Source organism: Peromyscus leucopus, chromosome 9 (genome assembly GCF_004664715.2).
Source record: "Peromyscus leucopus breed LL Stock chromosome 9, UCI_PerLeu_2.1, whole genome shotgun sequence".
Classification (NCBI taxonomy): domain Eukaryota; kingdom Metazoa; phylum Chordata; class Mammalia; order Rodentia; family Cricetidae; genus Peromyscus; species Peromyscus leucopus.
The window spans coordinates 64,009,515-64,026,442 of NC_051070.1; the positions used below are offsets into that span (position 1 = coordinate 64,009,515).

The window sequence follows — 16,928 nt, forward strand, 5'->3', positions numbered from 1 at the left end:
AAAGCAAACCACAGGGAAAAAAAAGTAAAAATATGGACAAAACACTTAGTTCATTATCCTAATTTAGAATTGCATCAAATATTGAGAACATATGCACTGTCCTGAGTCACCATCCTGACATCACAAGCGAGGTGCTCAGCAGCTGGAGGGTACACAAACCGCACGGCTGACACAGGATTACTAGCTGATAAAGAGTGTTCTAAAGACCCGAATGTGATCTGAAGGATGGAGGTGCAACACCAGCCCACACCACATTGCTAGGCACTGTCCCACCTGTTCTGGGCCTGGCCATCCCTGAGCAACTTTTTCTAGGGAGGGCAGGCACTTAGGGCCCGAGGCCATGCTGTGTTGGGCTCCTGAGCATTTCCACCGGCATTTCATAGGGATGTGGCTCCAGACAGCAAGTACCTAACGGTCTTACACACACATACCCTATTCAGACTTATTTTACATTTTCACACTTAGGCCTCTGCTCAAAAGCCAACTGCTGGAGCACCCTTGCTGCTGTTCCAGCTGCTATGGCCCACATCTAGTCCCGCAGTCAGCACTTTCTTTCCATCGTTCAAACCTTCCCTCACAGAAGTATGATTCTGTTTGTTAGCCAAGGATTTCTCTCTTAGTGGGAGCATTCCAGTTTGTACTGGAATGTGCCCTCAGTCGCTAACCTTTCACTGGAGCACTTGGAGCACCTGAAGCCACACAAGGGTCAGCTGCTCTCCAAGGTGGAGCCCTGGGTCACAGTGCTGGCTTGTTGCCAGTGCATGTCTACAAGAGCAGCAGGTAAATATTTGCTGACCGAGTGAACATCCTGTTACCTCCCTCCCACTGCCTTCCCCAACACTGCCCCCAGCATTTGTGGATAATCAGGAAGCACCCCGCTTAGTGTGTGTGTGTGGGGGGGGGGGGGGGCGGGGCATGTGTGTACCACGGCACCCGTGCGGAGTTCAGAAGACAACCCTGGGTTTGGGTCCTAGCCTTTCACTTTGAGACAGCATCTCTCTTGCTATTAGCTGCTATGAATCAAAGTCCCATAGCATTTCAGCTCTCCAACCTCCACATCACAATAAACCGTTGTTTCCCCAGTCAGGAACTTCCAAGAGTTCATCATTTACTGAACTTCAATGTTCATTCTCTATCTTACTTTGCCATTGTCACACTAAGTCCTAGAAGGCCCACCAGCTTCTGTGATTTTCCTAGCTCTGTCTCCTCTCTCTCCGGAGGGGCATGCTAGGATGATAGACAATATGCCATTGTGTTGTTTTTAAATTAAAATGCTTATGTTTAAGTTTTATGTGTATGGGTCATTGTGTGCATGTATGTCCATGTACCACTTGTGTTTCTGGTGCCCTTGGGGGGCAGAAGAGGGCACGGGATCCCCGGGACAGGAGTTACAGGTGGTTGTGAGCTGCTCTGTTGGTGAGCCATCTTCCTAGCCTATGCATCCTGCTTTCACATGGATTCTGTACTCTACCCTCAGAGCCAGCTCCTCAGCCCTCCACTGCTTTCTTACCAAGCCAACTACACCTTCTTAACCTCTTTCCAGATGCTTTTCCAGGGAAATCCTGGCAGGTTTTATTTTAGTTTTCTTTTAGCAAGGTTTTATTCATGTGATTAGACAGTTTTTCTCACGTAAGTGCTTGTTGGTCTCCCTTATTGAGTGGTTCTAGCATCAAACTCAGGCCTTGTGCAGGCCACCCAACCGTCCTACTACTGAGCTTAGCTGATATTTAAAACACTGCTCTTGGGAAATAACCGTTTCTTCTGCTTCTTTGTTATGAATGTAATTTGAGCACGTCAAGTTCAATGACAAAGCTGTGGCTGAACAGGTTCACCAGAGAGCTTGGAGAACAGGACAGGGCAATGAAATGTGCTTGACAAATGCATTTTAGGAAAATTTCAACTCTAAAAACCTGCATCATAGCTGACAGTTGTTCCCATTCAAAAACATGAGGTTTATCATCTCCAAACTTAAAGCACCGAGGGGAATTTAAACATCTGTGTCTTGTGTGCTGGACTCCGGAACTAGCACTTCTTCTCTGAGTCTCCTGCACAGATGCGGGAGAGGCACTGGACTGGCTCTTTCTGCCGTTCCTGTTGTAAGGCGTACTGACATGACTTCTAGGGGCTTCACTGGGTCTCCCTGACAGTCAGCCCATCCCAGTCACTCTGACCAGCTTCTGTAAGGCACAGTGATGTGACTTCTAGGAGCTTCACTGGGTCTTCCTGTCAATCAGCCCATCCCAGTCACTCTGACCAGCTTCTGTAAGGCACAGTGATGTGACTTCTAGGGGCTTCACTGGGTCTCCCTGACAGTCAGCCCATCCCAGTCACTCTGACCAGCTTCTGTAAGGCACAGTGATGTGACTTCTAGGGGCTTCACTGGTCTTCCTGACAGGCAGCCCATCCCAGTCACTCTGACCAGCTTCTGTAAGGCACAGTGATGTGACTTCTAGGGGCTTCACTGGGTCTTCCTGACAGTCAGCCCATCCCAGTCACTCTGACCAGCTTCTCTTCAACTCTAAGAATATTCCCAGGAGAAAACTGTGTGGCTCTGCTTAAGTCAGCTTAGGTTTGGTCTTCTTCCTTAGTGAAATATTCCACATCTGACTTGAGCATACACTTACACTGTTGTTGCTTCCAAAAAGTATCTGAGGTAGGATGCTTACTTTATTTTGCTGCAAAGCTCAATCAGAGCATAAAATATAGCCCTCAATTTACTTCTCAAACCGAAGGACCTGAGTTTTCTGTATTTACTTATGCAGAGTAGACATGTTTGTTAGCAAGATGTCAGCTTACAAGGACTTAAAGAGATCTGCTATTACCTTTAAAGATTGTCTCTTCGTCACGTAATTCTCCGACTGCAGCAGTTTCTCATAGTCTTCAAAGATCTAAAGACAAGAAAGGAAGTCGGTAAGAGGGGCAGTATGTCCTCTTCAGCAGGAGTGTGCGCACTCATCCACAGGGTCCCTCAGAGTCAGCCTAAAAGCACTCATCCACAGGGTCCTTCAGAGCCAGCCTAACCAGCACTGCTCACAGGGAGGGCTCAGTCTCTCACTACTGCTCTGGACACAGAAAGGATCAGGACAGGGAGGTGAAGGCACACAGGATATGTGCTGCTCATTAGTTCTACAAACTAGAAATTGAGTTGCAAGATGGAGCAATTTTGAGTCCTCTCAATCTATTAAAAGCTTCAAGATAACTCATTTTAAAGAAATCTGGTTCTGTAGTTTGGTGGCTGCGGATCTACATTTTGGGAAAAGAGTAAATTATACTTAGGGCTTAGGACTGTCAAATCCATAATGTCAACAGGTATCAACAGGTGAGGCTTGGGGTGACCACTGCTAGGCAGTGACCATGTCACCCCAATTGGTCTGTGTGAACTTTAACACTTCTCACAAGAAACCATGACCCTGGGACATGGATCTTCTTCCTGCATCTCAATGTAGTCACTGGTCATGGGCTAGGCCTTTTGGAAGGGAGCACAGAGCACAGCAGCTGGGAAAGTTGATACCCACTTCCCACCAGGGGCACATCATTCAGAAAACATTGTAGCTGGAGGAGCAAACAGCCAGAAGCAAAAAAACCGACAGGGACAGAGAGGGACAGGCCAGCCTCAGGGGGCTAAGTGACAGGCTTATGTGCATACCCTGAAACTTTCGATTTAGAATTGAGAAGTACAAGTATGCAGCTCAGATTAAAGTCACAACACTATTCTCTTTCATTTTCTTCTACTCTTGAACACATGGAAAACGTTCTAGCTCAGATATGGAGGCTTTCCCTAAAAGCTCATGTATTGAAAACTTGGTCCCCAGCTTGAGTTACTATTGAAAAGTGATGAATAATAAGTGTTAGTTTCATCAATAGACTAATCCCTTGATTAAGTGACAGCTGAATGGATTTTTAGGAGAGGAGAGATAGGCCACTAAGGGTCATGACTTCTCTCTCTCTCTCTCTCTCTCTCTCTCTCTCTCTGTCTCTCTCTCTCTCTGCAGTGTACATGTAAGCATGCTCACATGTTGATGGTTGTCTTCTCTGATTGCTCTACAGTATGTATTGAGACATGGCATTTTACTGAACCAAGAGCTCACCAGTTCAGCTAGTGGCTAATCTGCTTGTTTCAAGGATCCTCTGTTCGTCTCCTATGCACTGGGATTGGTGGGGTTCTGCTATGCTCACCTGACTTTATAAGTGGGTTCTGGGGATACAAGCTCCACTCCTCATGTTATACCTGCTGAGCCATCTCCTCCAACCCCAAGGGCATGCTTTTGAAGGGTGCATTTTGTCTCTGGACTCTTCCTCTGACTCCTGGCTGCCATAGGGTGAGTATCTTTCCTTTGCCACATGCTTTCCACCATGATGCTCTGACTCATAATAGGTCCAGTAACAGAGCCAAGTAACCATGGACTGAAACCATATTCCAAAATAAATCTTTCTTTCTTCTTCTAAGTTATTCCTCTTAGATATTTTGTCCCAGCAACAAAAGATGACCAAGACATGACATTTTATAGATCAATATACTCATCTGGCAAATTATGTTAATTGTGAATCTAAAATACAAATACTGTGGCCCCAGAGTCCTCTGGGTTCTTTTCCACTGTCCCTCTCAGCCCTTCCTCCTGGCCCATCTCTACTCTTTTGTGACACCCACCAACTGTAGAAACATTTGCTACCACAGCCACCACATGCGGTTAGGACTCAGAGTGGGCAATGGCAACCCAACAATGGGACACCCACTCAAAAAAGACAAGAACGGATATCTATGCCAAACACACTTCCTTCCAAGTGCCAGGCAATGGGCAATCTGAACCCAGAGCTGTAAGCCTCTAGCCTGGGCATCTAGTTCTTAGATCATGGAACTACGAGTCTCTGAGACTGGCAGCCCAGTCCCAAGCCTTCTGCATTTCCCACCTATATGCAGTTTCCTAAACAGAGCCAAAGGTCCCCAGGCAGCCCACAAGTGACAAGAGGGAGAAAGAAAGAAGTCTAAAAATGATACTACTTACAGTGTCATAATTTTGCTCTAAGAAGTCCGCTACCAACACTTTATGTCTGGTTAACAAATCCTAAAAGAGAAGAAGCAGTGAAGAAAAATTACTATAGCTAGAGCCTTTATTATTAAAATGGAGAACAACCTTTGCTTCTGTGGCTTGGTAAATCTATTTGCTTCAAGCACACAGAAGTGGGAAAAGACCATTTTCATTTACAGCACAAAATTATTTCCAACCCTACTTTCAGATGTGAAGCCCAAGTTGTTTCAGATGAAAACAGTGGCAAACACTGAGAGTCCAACCTGGTGTTTTAAATAGCAGAAATGAAATTTACGTGGTAAACACGACACCTACGAGGTAATTTACAGAATATTTCTACATTGTGATTATAATAAATATCCAAACAAAGTCTGCTGACCTTTATCAAAGGCCAACCCCCACACTACACAGGCTGACCTACAACTCCTGAGCTCAAGTAACCCTTCTGCCTCAGCCTAAGTATAGGGATCACAGACACATGCTACGGTGTCTGGTTGTAAATAATTTTCAAACCAGAATTCTGAATGGCACAAAACCTGACCTCAAAAACTAATATAAGAGATTTTTAAACATTCCAGTCTTTCCTTGTTTTCTTAACCACTGTGTGTGTGTGTGTGTGTGTGCGTGCGTGCTCAGGTGCACCTGCCCATGTATGGGTGGGGGTCCGAGGATGCTGCTGGGTCCTAATCTGTCTCTACTTTATTCCTTTGAGACAGGGTGTCTCATTGGACCTGGTGGCCAACAAGCCCCAGTGATCTGCTTGTCTTTGCACTACAGCACTGGGGTTAACAGGTAGGTGTGTGGGCACACTCAGTTTTTTATGTTCTTTAAACATCGGACCATTTCCCCAGCTCCCTGCCATTTTGATCATTTAGTTATTTTTAAACTTTATTATTACTGTTGTTGTGTGCGTGGTTTGGGAGAGGCATGTACACCAGCACTTGGCTGGTGGTCGGAACAGCTCTGCAGAGGTGGTTCTCTCCATCCACCCGGAAGTACGTTCTGGGAATTACACTCCATCAGGCCTGTGCAGCGCCCGTGTGCCTGCCTGTTGAGCCATCTCTGCTCCCCCCAAATGGAGGTAGCTGGACATTTAACATATGATCTCAGCATGTCTGCTTGCTCTCAGGTGAATGGGTCATGAGATATACCCTGCAAGTTACTGAGTTACGTAATGTGTCCTCTCCAAGTTGAAGAGAATCAATCATATCTTACCACAGATACAAATTTGTAGAAAACTGCAAAAAACCATGAAGGAACTTCTGGTTGTTTTCAACTTACACCTAAATCGTATCCTTATTTCACTTCAATGTTTGAAAAAAGAAAATAAGCCTCATCTAATCCCTTTTATATACTTAAGTATTATGAAAAATTTAATTAAAAACAAGAATTTTTAACCTTTCCAGAATAAAGTCTAATACGATAATACAGTTAATTAAAATCCCCCCACACACACACATGGTGGGGGGGGGGAGGATGTGAGTAGAGTTGCTTGTGAAAGCCAGAAGAGGATACTGGATCCCCTGGAGTTAGAGTAACAGGCTGCTGTGAGCTGTACGACAATGTGCTTGCAACTAAACTCAGGTCCTCTGGAAGACATCCTCTGAGACATCTCTCTGGCCCCTATTTCTATTTAAATAACAAAAAAGTAAACTGCTTAAAGCATTGTGCACAATTTTTTAAATTACTTTTTTTTTATCTGTACATACATTTACCGTATACAGATGGTATTCTGAAGTATTGTGCAATGGTCTAATGTTATGTTTTGCTTTGGGTCATTTCCCCATGGTGCTGAGGATCACCCACAGAACCTGGGTTTAATGTCCCCGAAAGGTCCAGTGCAGTGCTGCTGCCTGAGCTATTGGGAGGGAGGGAAATGAAGTCTCACTCTATTGCTCAGTCTTAGGCTGGTCTTGAACTCCTGGGTGCAGTGACCTTGTAGCCGGGACTACGAGTCGTACACACCAGAGCTCAGCTGGAAGGAGAAAGGACCTTGCCGGGCACAGCACTCTCCCCCGCCCGCCTTGCTTCTCGGTCTACACTGAAGTGTGCAGTACCGATCCACCACACCCTTCCTGAAAGAAGTTTTGTATCACCACAGGCCCAAAGTACCAGTCAGCCGACCAGGTTCTGAAAGTGAGTTAAATGAAATTTAGGTTGCGTGTCTCAAGTATTTTGTCATAGAAAGCTGTGGAAAGGTAACACATAATTCAGTGAGGTAATTTAGTATATGCATTATCTATTATATTTACTCATTTGTGGTGATAACAAAACAACACGCTGCTATTAACAAGCATTGACATGTACTATAATAAACAAACATTTATTGGTATACCTAATTAAATCTTGTGTCCTCTGACCAGCTCTTACCCCAGGACCATTCTGTTTTCTCTTCTGTGAGTTCAATATCTTTAGATCCCACACAGAAATGATAGCGTGATTTGTCTTCCTATTATGTCTTATTTACTTAACATAACTCTTTGAGGTTCATCAATGTTGACACAAATGGCAGGATTTCCTTCTTTTTATAGCTCAGTAGCACTCCACTGTAGCTGTACAACCCACTTTCTTTCCTGTTGTGTTTGTGTGTCTGGTGGGTCTATGGTGCGTGTGAGCGCAAGGGCACTAATGGACATCTGAGGACAATTTGGGGGAGTTGTTTCTTGTCTTTGACCTTCATTTTGAGCAGTGTTCTTTCATTCCTGCCACTGAGCTGCACACTCCCGGCTTCTGGGTGATTTTCCTACCTCTGCCTCCCATCTTGCTACCGAGGCGCTTTGATCACAAATGCATGCTACCATATTTAGCTTTTTATGTGACTTCATTCTGGGGATGATATTCAGGTTGTCAGGCCTCCGGTGAGCCATCTCACCAGGCACTACCTCATGTATTTATTCGCTTGTCTGTCAGTGAATACTTAGGTTGATTCCTTTCCCTGGCTATTATGAACAATGCTGCAATAATTACCCTTCAACACACTCATTCCATTTCCTTTGGCAATACCCACGTGAATGGGATTGTTAAGTCCTATGATAATACCATTTCACATTTCTGAGGTTCTGCCATACTGTTTTCCACAGCACTGCACTAATTTGAATTCATACAAATAATATGCTATGGTTTATTTTTTTCCACATCTTTGTCTCATGTAGCCAAGGCTAGCTTCAAACTCACTATGTAGTTGAGGCTGGTCTTGAACTCCTGATCCTCCTGCTTCTACCTCCCAGCTACTGAGATGATAGGCCTGTGAAGCTCAGCAAGCTTTTGTCTTCCTTGTAATACCCTTTCTTGAAGATGAAAGGGGTTTTTTTGTGGTTTTACAACCTTCAAGTTCAACCACAGTATCTCCAGTCTTTAACTTGACTGACCGCTCTGCTACACGGTAAAACTTTTCCTAGCAGAGCAGAGCGCTGAGACTGTTCTGGACTGGGGTTTTCAAGTAGGGAAACACTCTATGTCTGGCTGGGGTCCTTTCTAAGTAGTTGCTGTGTCAGGACATCCATAAGACAGTGAGTTGTTGCAGAGCATCTCTAAGCAGATATGGGACCTTCATCTGTAACTGCCCCTCCCCCTGTCTGGTAGGAACCCCCTGAGAAGCTTGCGGGATTTTCTATGCTCAGTGAAAGCAGAAGTTGGTATATCTTTATGGGTTGCAGCAGACACTGTAAACTGTGCACCTGTGGGGGCTCTCCACCCGCTACACTAATCAGCCATGTCCCCAGGACAACCAGACGGCACGCAGCAGATCACTGCTCTCTCGGAAGGTTCTGCCAAATCTGTATTCCCAAGACAGAGGAATCAGGAGGGGTTCTACTAGAAACAGAACCTTCAAATCAAATAGGCAAAATAAATTGAAATTAACTTAATGAAAGTAAAATATAATATAGTAGGATGAAATTCCCTTGCACACATACAGTGGTATAGGTGGTGAATGATGTGTTTGTCTGTTTCTTCCACACATACATCTATACTTGAGTGTGTATATGATATAGACATCAACATATCCTCAAATTCAAATATACAGAGATCATGTGCTAAAACTGAGGGATCACATCACATGCACATGCCTATGTACATATAGTTGTTAATTTATTATAGATCATTACATGGAGTCGGGGAAAAGCCGCAAAAACACTAGCTTGGATTCTACCCAAGAAGTAAACAGTAGAAGCACACAAAGTAAAAACAAGGGAAACTTTAAGGAATTTTAAATTAAAACAAATACTGAGTGAATTCTTTCATCCTATTTCCTAACCATTTGGCTTGATAGGGAAAATTCTTCACAGTGCCAATACTAAGCTTTAAAACCCTGCTATTGACATTTCTAATGAATCTGCTTTGGAGAAAATAGTTGAAATGACAAAGACACCTGAGAGCAGGGGTAGGATAAAAGAGTCAGGGGAGGTGCCGCCTACTGCAGTCTCTCTAGATGCTGGAGCAAAAGGAAACTCACAGGATCCAGGACACAGGGCTAAGAGGTGACAGAGAGGGCTGGAATCAACACCTGAAACAACTAGACTCCTGGAGGAAGAGTGGATAGCTGCAAGGGAACCCTTGGAAGACTATACTATAGACAGTATAGCCATGGGAATACAGCCGGCAGTGAAGACGTGAGACGGACCAGACAACAGTTATCCTAGAGCAAAGAGGTAAACCAGGTTAAACCACCACCTCCCAAACCCAAACAGCCAGCCAAATAAACCCTCTGAAACCAGCTACTTAAAAGGAAAATAAAGACATGTGGGCTATCTGCCATTGTCATATCAACAACAAAGCACTTTGGTAAAAAATGGAAAATTGGTACTTTCATCATTGGCAGGATGCCAAGAGGTTTTTTTTTTTTTTTTTTTTGACTATTTAGATTTCAAGAACCTACCAAGAAGCCTGCCACGGCCATACAGTTTGTATGCAATATAAGTCTCTGTGTTTACTTGGTTGGGTCTGAGCGGCTGGGGGACTGGCGGGTGACAGAGATTTGTCCTGACTGTGGGCAAGGCAGGAAAACTCTAGCTACACCAACAACTTAAAAAAATTTGGAGAGATCTCATACTAGCAACTTAACATGACACCTGAAAGCTCTAGAATAAAAAGAAGAAATAATACCCCAAAGAAGCAGATGTCAAGAATTATACTCAGGGCTGAAATCAATAAAATAGAAACAAACAAAAAATAACAAAAAGAATTAATGAAACAAAGAGTTGGTTCTTTGAGAAAATCAGTAAGATTGACAAACCTTTAGCTAAATTAACTAAATGGTGGAGAGAGATCGAAATGAACAAAATTAGAGACATACAGGCAGATATAACAACAGACACCAAGAAAATCTGAAGAATTAGAAGGACATACTTAAAAAAACCCTGTAATCCACCAAATTAGGAAACCTAAACAAATGAATAAATTTCTTGATATATACTATCCACCAAAGTTAAAGCAATATCAGATAACCAATTTAAACAGACCTATAACCCCTATTAAAACAGAAACACTGATTAAAAGTCTCACAACCAAAAAAAGCCCAGAGCCAGATGGTTCTAACACAGAATTTTATCAGACTTTTAAAGAATCAATACCAATACTCCTCAAATTATTCCACAAAATAGAAACAGAAGAAACATTGCCCAACTCTTTTAATGAGACCACAGCTACCCTGATTCCCAAACCACATGAAGACCCAACAAAGAAAGAGAATTACAGATCAATTTCCCTTATAAACATAGATGCAGAAATACTCAATAAAATATTTGAAAACCAAACCCAAGAACACAACAAAAAAATCACCCACCACAACCAAGTAGGCTTCCTCCCTGGGATGCATAGGTAGTTCAACATATATAAATCGAAAATATAATCCACCATATAAACAGACTGAAAGTCAAAAACCACATGATCATCTCATTATATGTAGAAAAGTCCTTTGAAAAAAATACCATTTCATGATAAAAGTCTTGAAGAGACTGGGGTACAAGGGACATATCTAAACATAACAAAGGCAGTTTATAGCAAGTCTATAGCCAGCAGCAATTTAAATGGAGAGATACTCAATCAAAGCAATTCCACTAAGATCAGAAACAAGACAAGGTTGTCCATTCTCTCCATATCTATTTGATATAGCACTTGAAGGCTTAGCTAGAGCAGTGAGACAACTGAAGGAGATCCAGAGGATACAAGTAGGAAGGGAGGAAGTCAAAGTATCTTTATTTGCAGATGATATGATAGTATATATAAGTGACCCTAAAAATTCTACTGGGAAACTCCTACAGCTGATAATCATTTTCAGTAAAGTAGCAAGACACAAAATTAATACACAAGAATCAATAACCCTCCTACATACAAATGACAAAGAAATCAGGGAAACAATACCCTTCACGATAGTCTCAACTAATACACAATATCTTGGTGTAACTCTAAACAAGCAAGTCAGAGACTTGTATGATAAAAAACTTCAATTCTTTGAAGAAAGAAATTAAAGAGGATATCAGAAGATATTAAGATCTACCATGCAAATGGATCAGCAGGATTAACATAGCAAAACTGGCTACCCTACCAAAGGCGATGTGCAGATTCAATGCAATGCCTATCAAAATTCCAACACAACTCTTTGTAGATCTTGAAAGGACAATTTTTAGCTTCATGCAGAAAAACAAACAATACTGAGTGATAAAAGAACTGCTATAGGTATCACTATCACCAATCTTAAATCTACTACAGAGTTATAGTAATAAAAACAGCATGGTATTGGCATAAAAACTGACCCATTGATTAATGGAATCAAATTGGAGACGAAGAAATAAGTCTACCTATGAACACCTAATTTTTGGTAAAGAAGCCAGAAATATCTACTGGAAAAGAAACAGCATCTTTAACCAATGGTGCTGGTCAAACTGGATGGTTGCATGTAGAATGCAAATACATCCAAACTTATTGTCCTGCACAAAACCAAATTCCAAATGGATCAAATACCTCAAAATAAGGCCAGATTCACTAAATCTGATAGAAGAGAAAGTGGGGAACAATTTTAAACACATAGGCACAGGAAAAGACAATAGCACAGGTACTAAGAAAACAATTAATAAATGGGACCTTATGAAACTAAAAAGCTTCTCTGTCAAAGGATACTGTCAGTAGGACAAAGCAGCAGGCAACAGAATGAGAAAAGGTTTTTTTCAACTATACATGAGTAGAGGGTTAGTATCTAAAATATATAAAGAACTTAAAAAACCAGACAACAAGAAAATAACCCAATTGAAAAATGGGGTACACATTTAAAATAAGAATTCTCAAAAGAGGAAACTCAAATGAGTGGGAAGCACTTCAAGAAATGTTCAACATCCTCAGCCATTAGGTAAATGTAAACAAAACTACTTTGAGCTTGCATCTTATACCCATCAGAATGGGTAAGGTCAGTAAAACAAATGGCAGCCCATGATGGCAGAGATGTGAAGGAAAGGGAACACTCCTCCATTGCTGGTGGGACTTGTACAGTCACTGTGGAAATCAGTGTGGCAGCTCCTCAGAAAGATGATGGGGGAATCAGTCTACCTCAAGCCATCCTACCACAGAGACACTTGTTTAACCATGTGTATTCATTGCTGCTCTATTTATAATAGACAGAAATTGGAAATAACCTAGATGTCTGTGTATGGATGAACAGGTAAAGAAAATGAGGTACATTTACACAATGATATTCAGCTATTAAAAAATGGAAAAGAACAGGAAGGTGGAAGGAGACACTGCCATCCGCCGCCATGACAAGCAGCATGTGAAGACGCCAGTAAGCCACGAGCCATGTGGCAAGGTACAGATTTATGGAAATGGATTAATTTAAGATATAAGAACAGTTAGCAAGAATCCTGCCACGGCCATACAGTTTGTAAGCAATATAAGTCTCTGTGTTTACTTGGTTGGGTCTGAGCGGCTGTGGGACTGGCGGGTGACAAAGATTTGTCCTGACTGTGGACAAGGCAGGAAAACTCTAGCTACAGAGAAGTCCAGTTCATGCCTACCTAGAGCTTTCACCTTTATAGAAGTTCATGGTACTGAAAGGTACTCTGCATGCTATCAAAGGAGAAAGGTGAACACCAACCCTTTAATCTACAATGCTGTCCTGCCTGCAAGACACACTGGTACAATACTAGCATAAAGCTTGTGGGAGTAACCAACCAATATCTGATTTGAATGAGTCAGATTCTATTCCATTCTGTGAGATGGATCCATACTCAACACTGTCTGGGTGGCCAAGAACCTGAGATTAAATAGGCCAAGGACCTAGGAGAAAACCATACACTACTGTTCTACTACCACAATGTAGCAATGAAATGACTCCTAGTGACATCCTGGTATACTCACTGATCCAGGCCTTGCTCAGCCATCATCAGTGAAACTTCATCCTCTAGCAGATGATTGCAAATACACAGACCCACAGCCACACAGTATACTCTGCCCTTTCAGAGGCTCAGTGGCTTGTTTTGGTAGTAAGCCTTTGAAGTCTCCACACTTGGGGCAGTCTGTTCCAAGGACTTTCTTCTCCTTCCTTCTCACTTGTCTTGCTAGTTTTCTTTCTTCACACTGTATTTCTTCTTCTGATTTTCATGGTCTCCTTAATCCTTCCCTAGATGGACCCAACTCAAGATGGCTAGAGAAGTCTTGGTTGATACAGACATAGTGCCTGTCAGGGAACCCTAAGGAGTTCCCAAAATCAGAAGGGTAAATCAAACTGTTAGGATAGTTGGCCATGCTTTTCATGCTGGCCAACTGTGCCTGGACTGTGTCCTAACTAAGGCTTGACATGCTAATGGTTTTTTAGAAAGTATATTTCAGTTTGTCATAGCTCACCTTTGCACAGCTCACATAGGAACCCCTTCCTCTTACCCGGGGTATAAGAATTCTCTCTCTTGCCAGGCGGTAGTGGCACATGCCTTTTATCCCAGCACTCGGGAGGCAGAGCCAGGCAGATCTCTGTGAGTTCAAGGCCAGCCTGGTCTGCAGCGTGAGATCCAGGACAGGCACCAAAACCACACGGAGAAACCCTGTCTTGAAAAACCAAACAACAACAAAAAAGAATTCTCTCTCTCTGCTGCCTAAGACTTGCTTCTGGAGAAGGATGCTTGAAGACTGATTCACACTAAGTATATATACATAAAGAATGGTCAAGAAGGAAATGTGCATTGAATCATGACTAAATCATTTTTAAATTAAAAAACTGTTAGGTGAAATATACCCACAAAATGACAAAAGAGATAACAGATGGTAAAAAATATAGATGATTATACTGTCAAAATATAAAACATAAATACACATAGATGACCGATCATATCAAAATACTAATACGATTATTAATATTTGTTTACCCCATGGAAGTGTGAGCTATACTGATCAAGTGACTTGATGTCTTCTTATTCCATGGTGCTGCTGTCCACCTCCTCCCCAACCCAGTTCTACTCTGGAGGTAGCCTCGGTTGCTGGTTTCCATACACCCTTCCAAAGCTACCCTGCACATGTGTCTGTAGTGGGGGCTTATCGCCTGAACCTACTGTTAATGTGCAGCAGCGTTAATACATGGTACATGTTCCTTCTGACTCTTCACTGGACATGTCAGGAGCCATCCACTGAGCTTGTGTTAGTACTTTGAATACTTTTCTACAATGTGAAAGGCTGGCCTCACCTCATCCATGGCTGGCTACACTTAGGTCTAAGGAGTACAGAAGTGCCTCTTTGAAGGTCACCCACTTGAACTAAACAACCTCTCTGATTTAGGGGAAAATTTACCTTAAAAGTAGCAAAGGCATCTGAAGCAATATCAAATGTCGACAGCTCCACATACTTGAAGAAATCTCTGAACTGATTAGAAAAGAGGATGATTTTGGCAAGTGGTTCATGTCGAATACATTCTCTTAGCATAATCCCACAGCGTAAGGCAATCTGTGGGGCTTCATATCTAAAACACAAAGAAGACAAAGCAGAAGAGTTATCCCACTAACAAACTCTATCAATGGCATCAGATGATCCAGTTCAGTTCTGCTGATAACAGAAACACAGACACTATTTGTTACAGTTCATTCAAACACCATTCATTCAACCCACTGACTGCTATGTGCTGGGCACCATTCCAGATGTTGTGGACACACAGCAAACAGGGAGGTCACTGTCACTGCAGCCTTGGCATTTTAGTGAGGGTGTGTTTGTTGGGAGGAAGAAGCAGAATAGAAACAATGTAAAGGTCATTTCCTATACTCTGAAGTTCTGTGAAAACTAAAGGCAGTAAACTGAGCCCTCTAGAGTTCTACTTACGTGTGTGCCTGTGAGAGGATGAGGGAGTACTTTTAATTTATACTGAAAGAGAAGGAAGAAGCCTCAAGGCAAGAACAAGCCTGGGGAGTCAGAGGAGAGGAAATGTGGCCAGCATGGTGGGATGGAGGAAGCAGTGAGTAGGGCAGGGCAGGACCAGATCATATATACATTTGAAAGCTAAGGTAAGTAGTTTGGTTTTAAGTGTGGTGGAGGATTAAAAGCAAGAAATTAACACATCCTAATTGGTTTTAAATAGAAGGTTGGGTGGGGGTAGGGTGTAGTCTAGTGATAGAGTCATTATTTAGCATGCTGGAAGCTCTGGGTTTGATTCCCAGCACCACCACCAAAAAAAAAAAAAAAAAAAAAGACTTTGGTTACTTGTGAATAAGGAGTAGACTGGGCAACTAGAGTGGAAGCTGGGGAGGTGCCTGGCAATAGTAATAACAGCTTGGTATGGTGGTAGAGGCAGGCCACAAGACCGTAGGTAGATGCTGATGCTGTCTAAAAGAGCCAACAAGATTTAGAGATACTGGAGGTGGGGTTGATGAAGAAAAAATCCAAGCTGAAAATTCAAGAATGATTCCTGTGCTTCTGGCTTCATTGGGTGGATAGTGGTACCATGCATAAACTGATAGAGAAATGAGTTACTGAAGAAATTAAGAAATGGCTGTGGCCCATCAACATTAGTTTGGAGATGGCTAATACCTAAGCAGTGATGACCCCTTGTCAGCAGAGTACCCATCTTGAATTAAAGAAAAGGTCAGGAGAGAATTACATATAATATGGCCTGTAAGCAACAGATGAACAATAAAGGGCTGCCTACTGACTGGCTCACTGACATCATGAAGTGGAATTATGGCTCACAGCAAAGTACACTAGAGGAATATGGTATCTACCATAGAAACAGAAAGACTGGTACACCAGATCTGCTCCATTTCCAAATAACATGTCTTTCAAATGTTAAATTCAGCATCTGAATGAACATAGGACTGAGTTAAATTGATTTTGATAACATTTCAAGAAAATGGGTAACAGCCCACGTAAGACAATTCCTGTATTGAATGATATAATGGACAACTGTGTGCTAAGTGGAGGAAGACAGAGCAGAGGCAGCTGCAGCTGTAGAATATGGAGAAGCAGAGTGAAAACATGACTATTCTACCCCGGTTTTAAACAGATTGATCATTTTCCACTTCAGTTAAATATGCACTAAGATCTGTGGTTTTAGTACAAGGCCTCTAGAGAAGAGTACATCTAAATGTCTCAGTTCTTGAAAAGGTATGCTAGTGCAGTGCTCTCTGTAGACCAGGTTGGCCTCGAACTCACAGAGATCTGCCTGGCTCTGCCTCCTGAGTGCTGGGATTAAAGGTGTGCGCCACTGCCCGGTAAAAAATTTTTTTTTTCCATTTTTCTTTATTAAAAAATTTCCTACTCACTCCACATACCACCCACAGATCCCCCCTTTTTTCTCCTCCCTCCCCCAGCCCTCTCTCCCAAGTCACCCAGCATCCCCACATCCCCCAAATCAAGGTCTCCCCCAGCAATAATTCTTAAATAAAACTTTAACATAGAGGCTGGGGAGATGGCTCAGTGGTTAAAAGCACATACTGCACT

At 42.5% G+C, this 16,928-nt stretch overlaps 1 protein-coding gene across 5 annotated transcripts in view; it reads right to left on the bottom strand.

Moving 5' to 3' along the window:
• Positions 1 to 16,928, bottom strand: part of Cab39l (calcium binding protein 39 like) — a 120,501-nt gene that overhangs the window by 20,410 nt on the left and 83,163 nt on the right. For all 5 annotated transcript variants that reach the window (XM_028870379.1, XM_037208496.1, XM_037208495.1 and 2 more), the window contains 3 exons: positions 14,793 to 14,961; positions 5,004 to 5,063; positions 2,823 to 2,888 (listed from right to left, as the gene is read on the bottom strand). In XM_028870379.1, the coding sequence (XP_028726212.1) occupies positions 2,823 to 2,888; positions 5,004 to 5,063; positions 14,793 to 14,961 (295 nt within the window). The remainder of the gene's footprint in view (positions 1 to 2,822; positions 2,889 to 5,003; positions 5,064 to 14,792; positions 14,962 to 16,928) is intronic.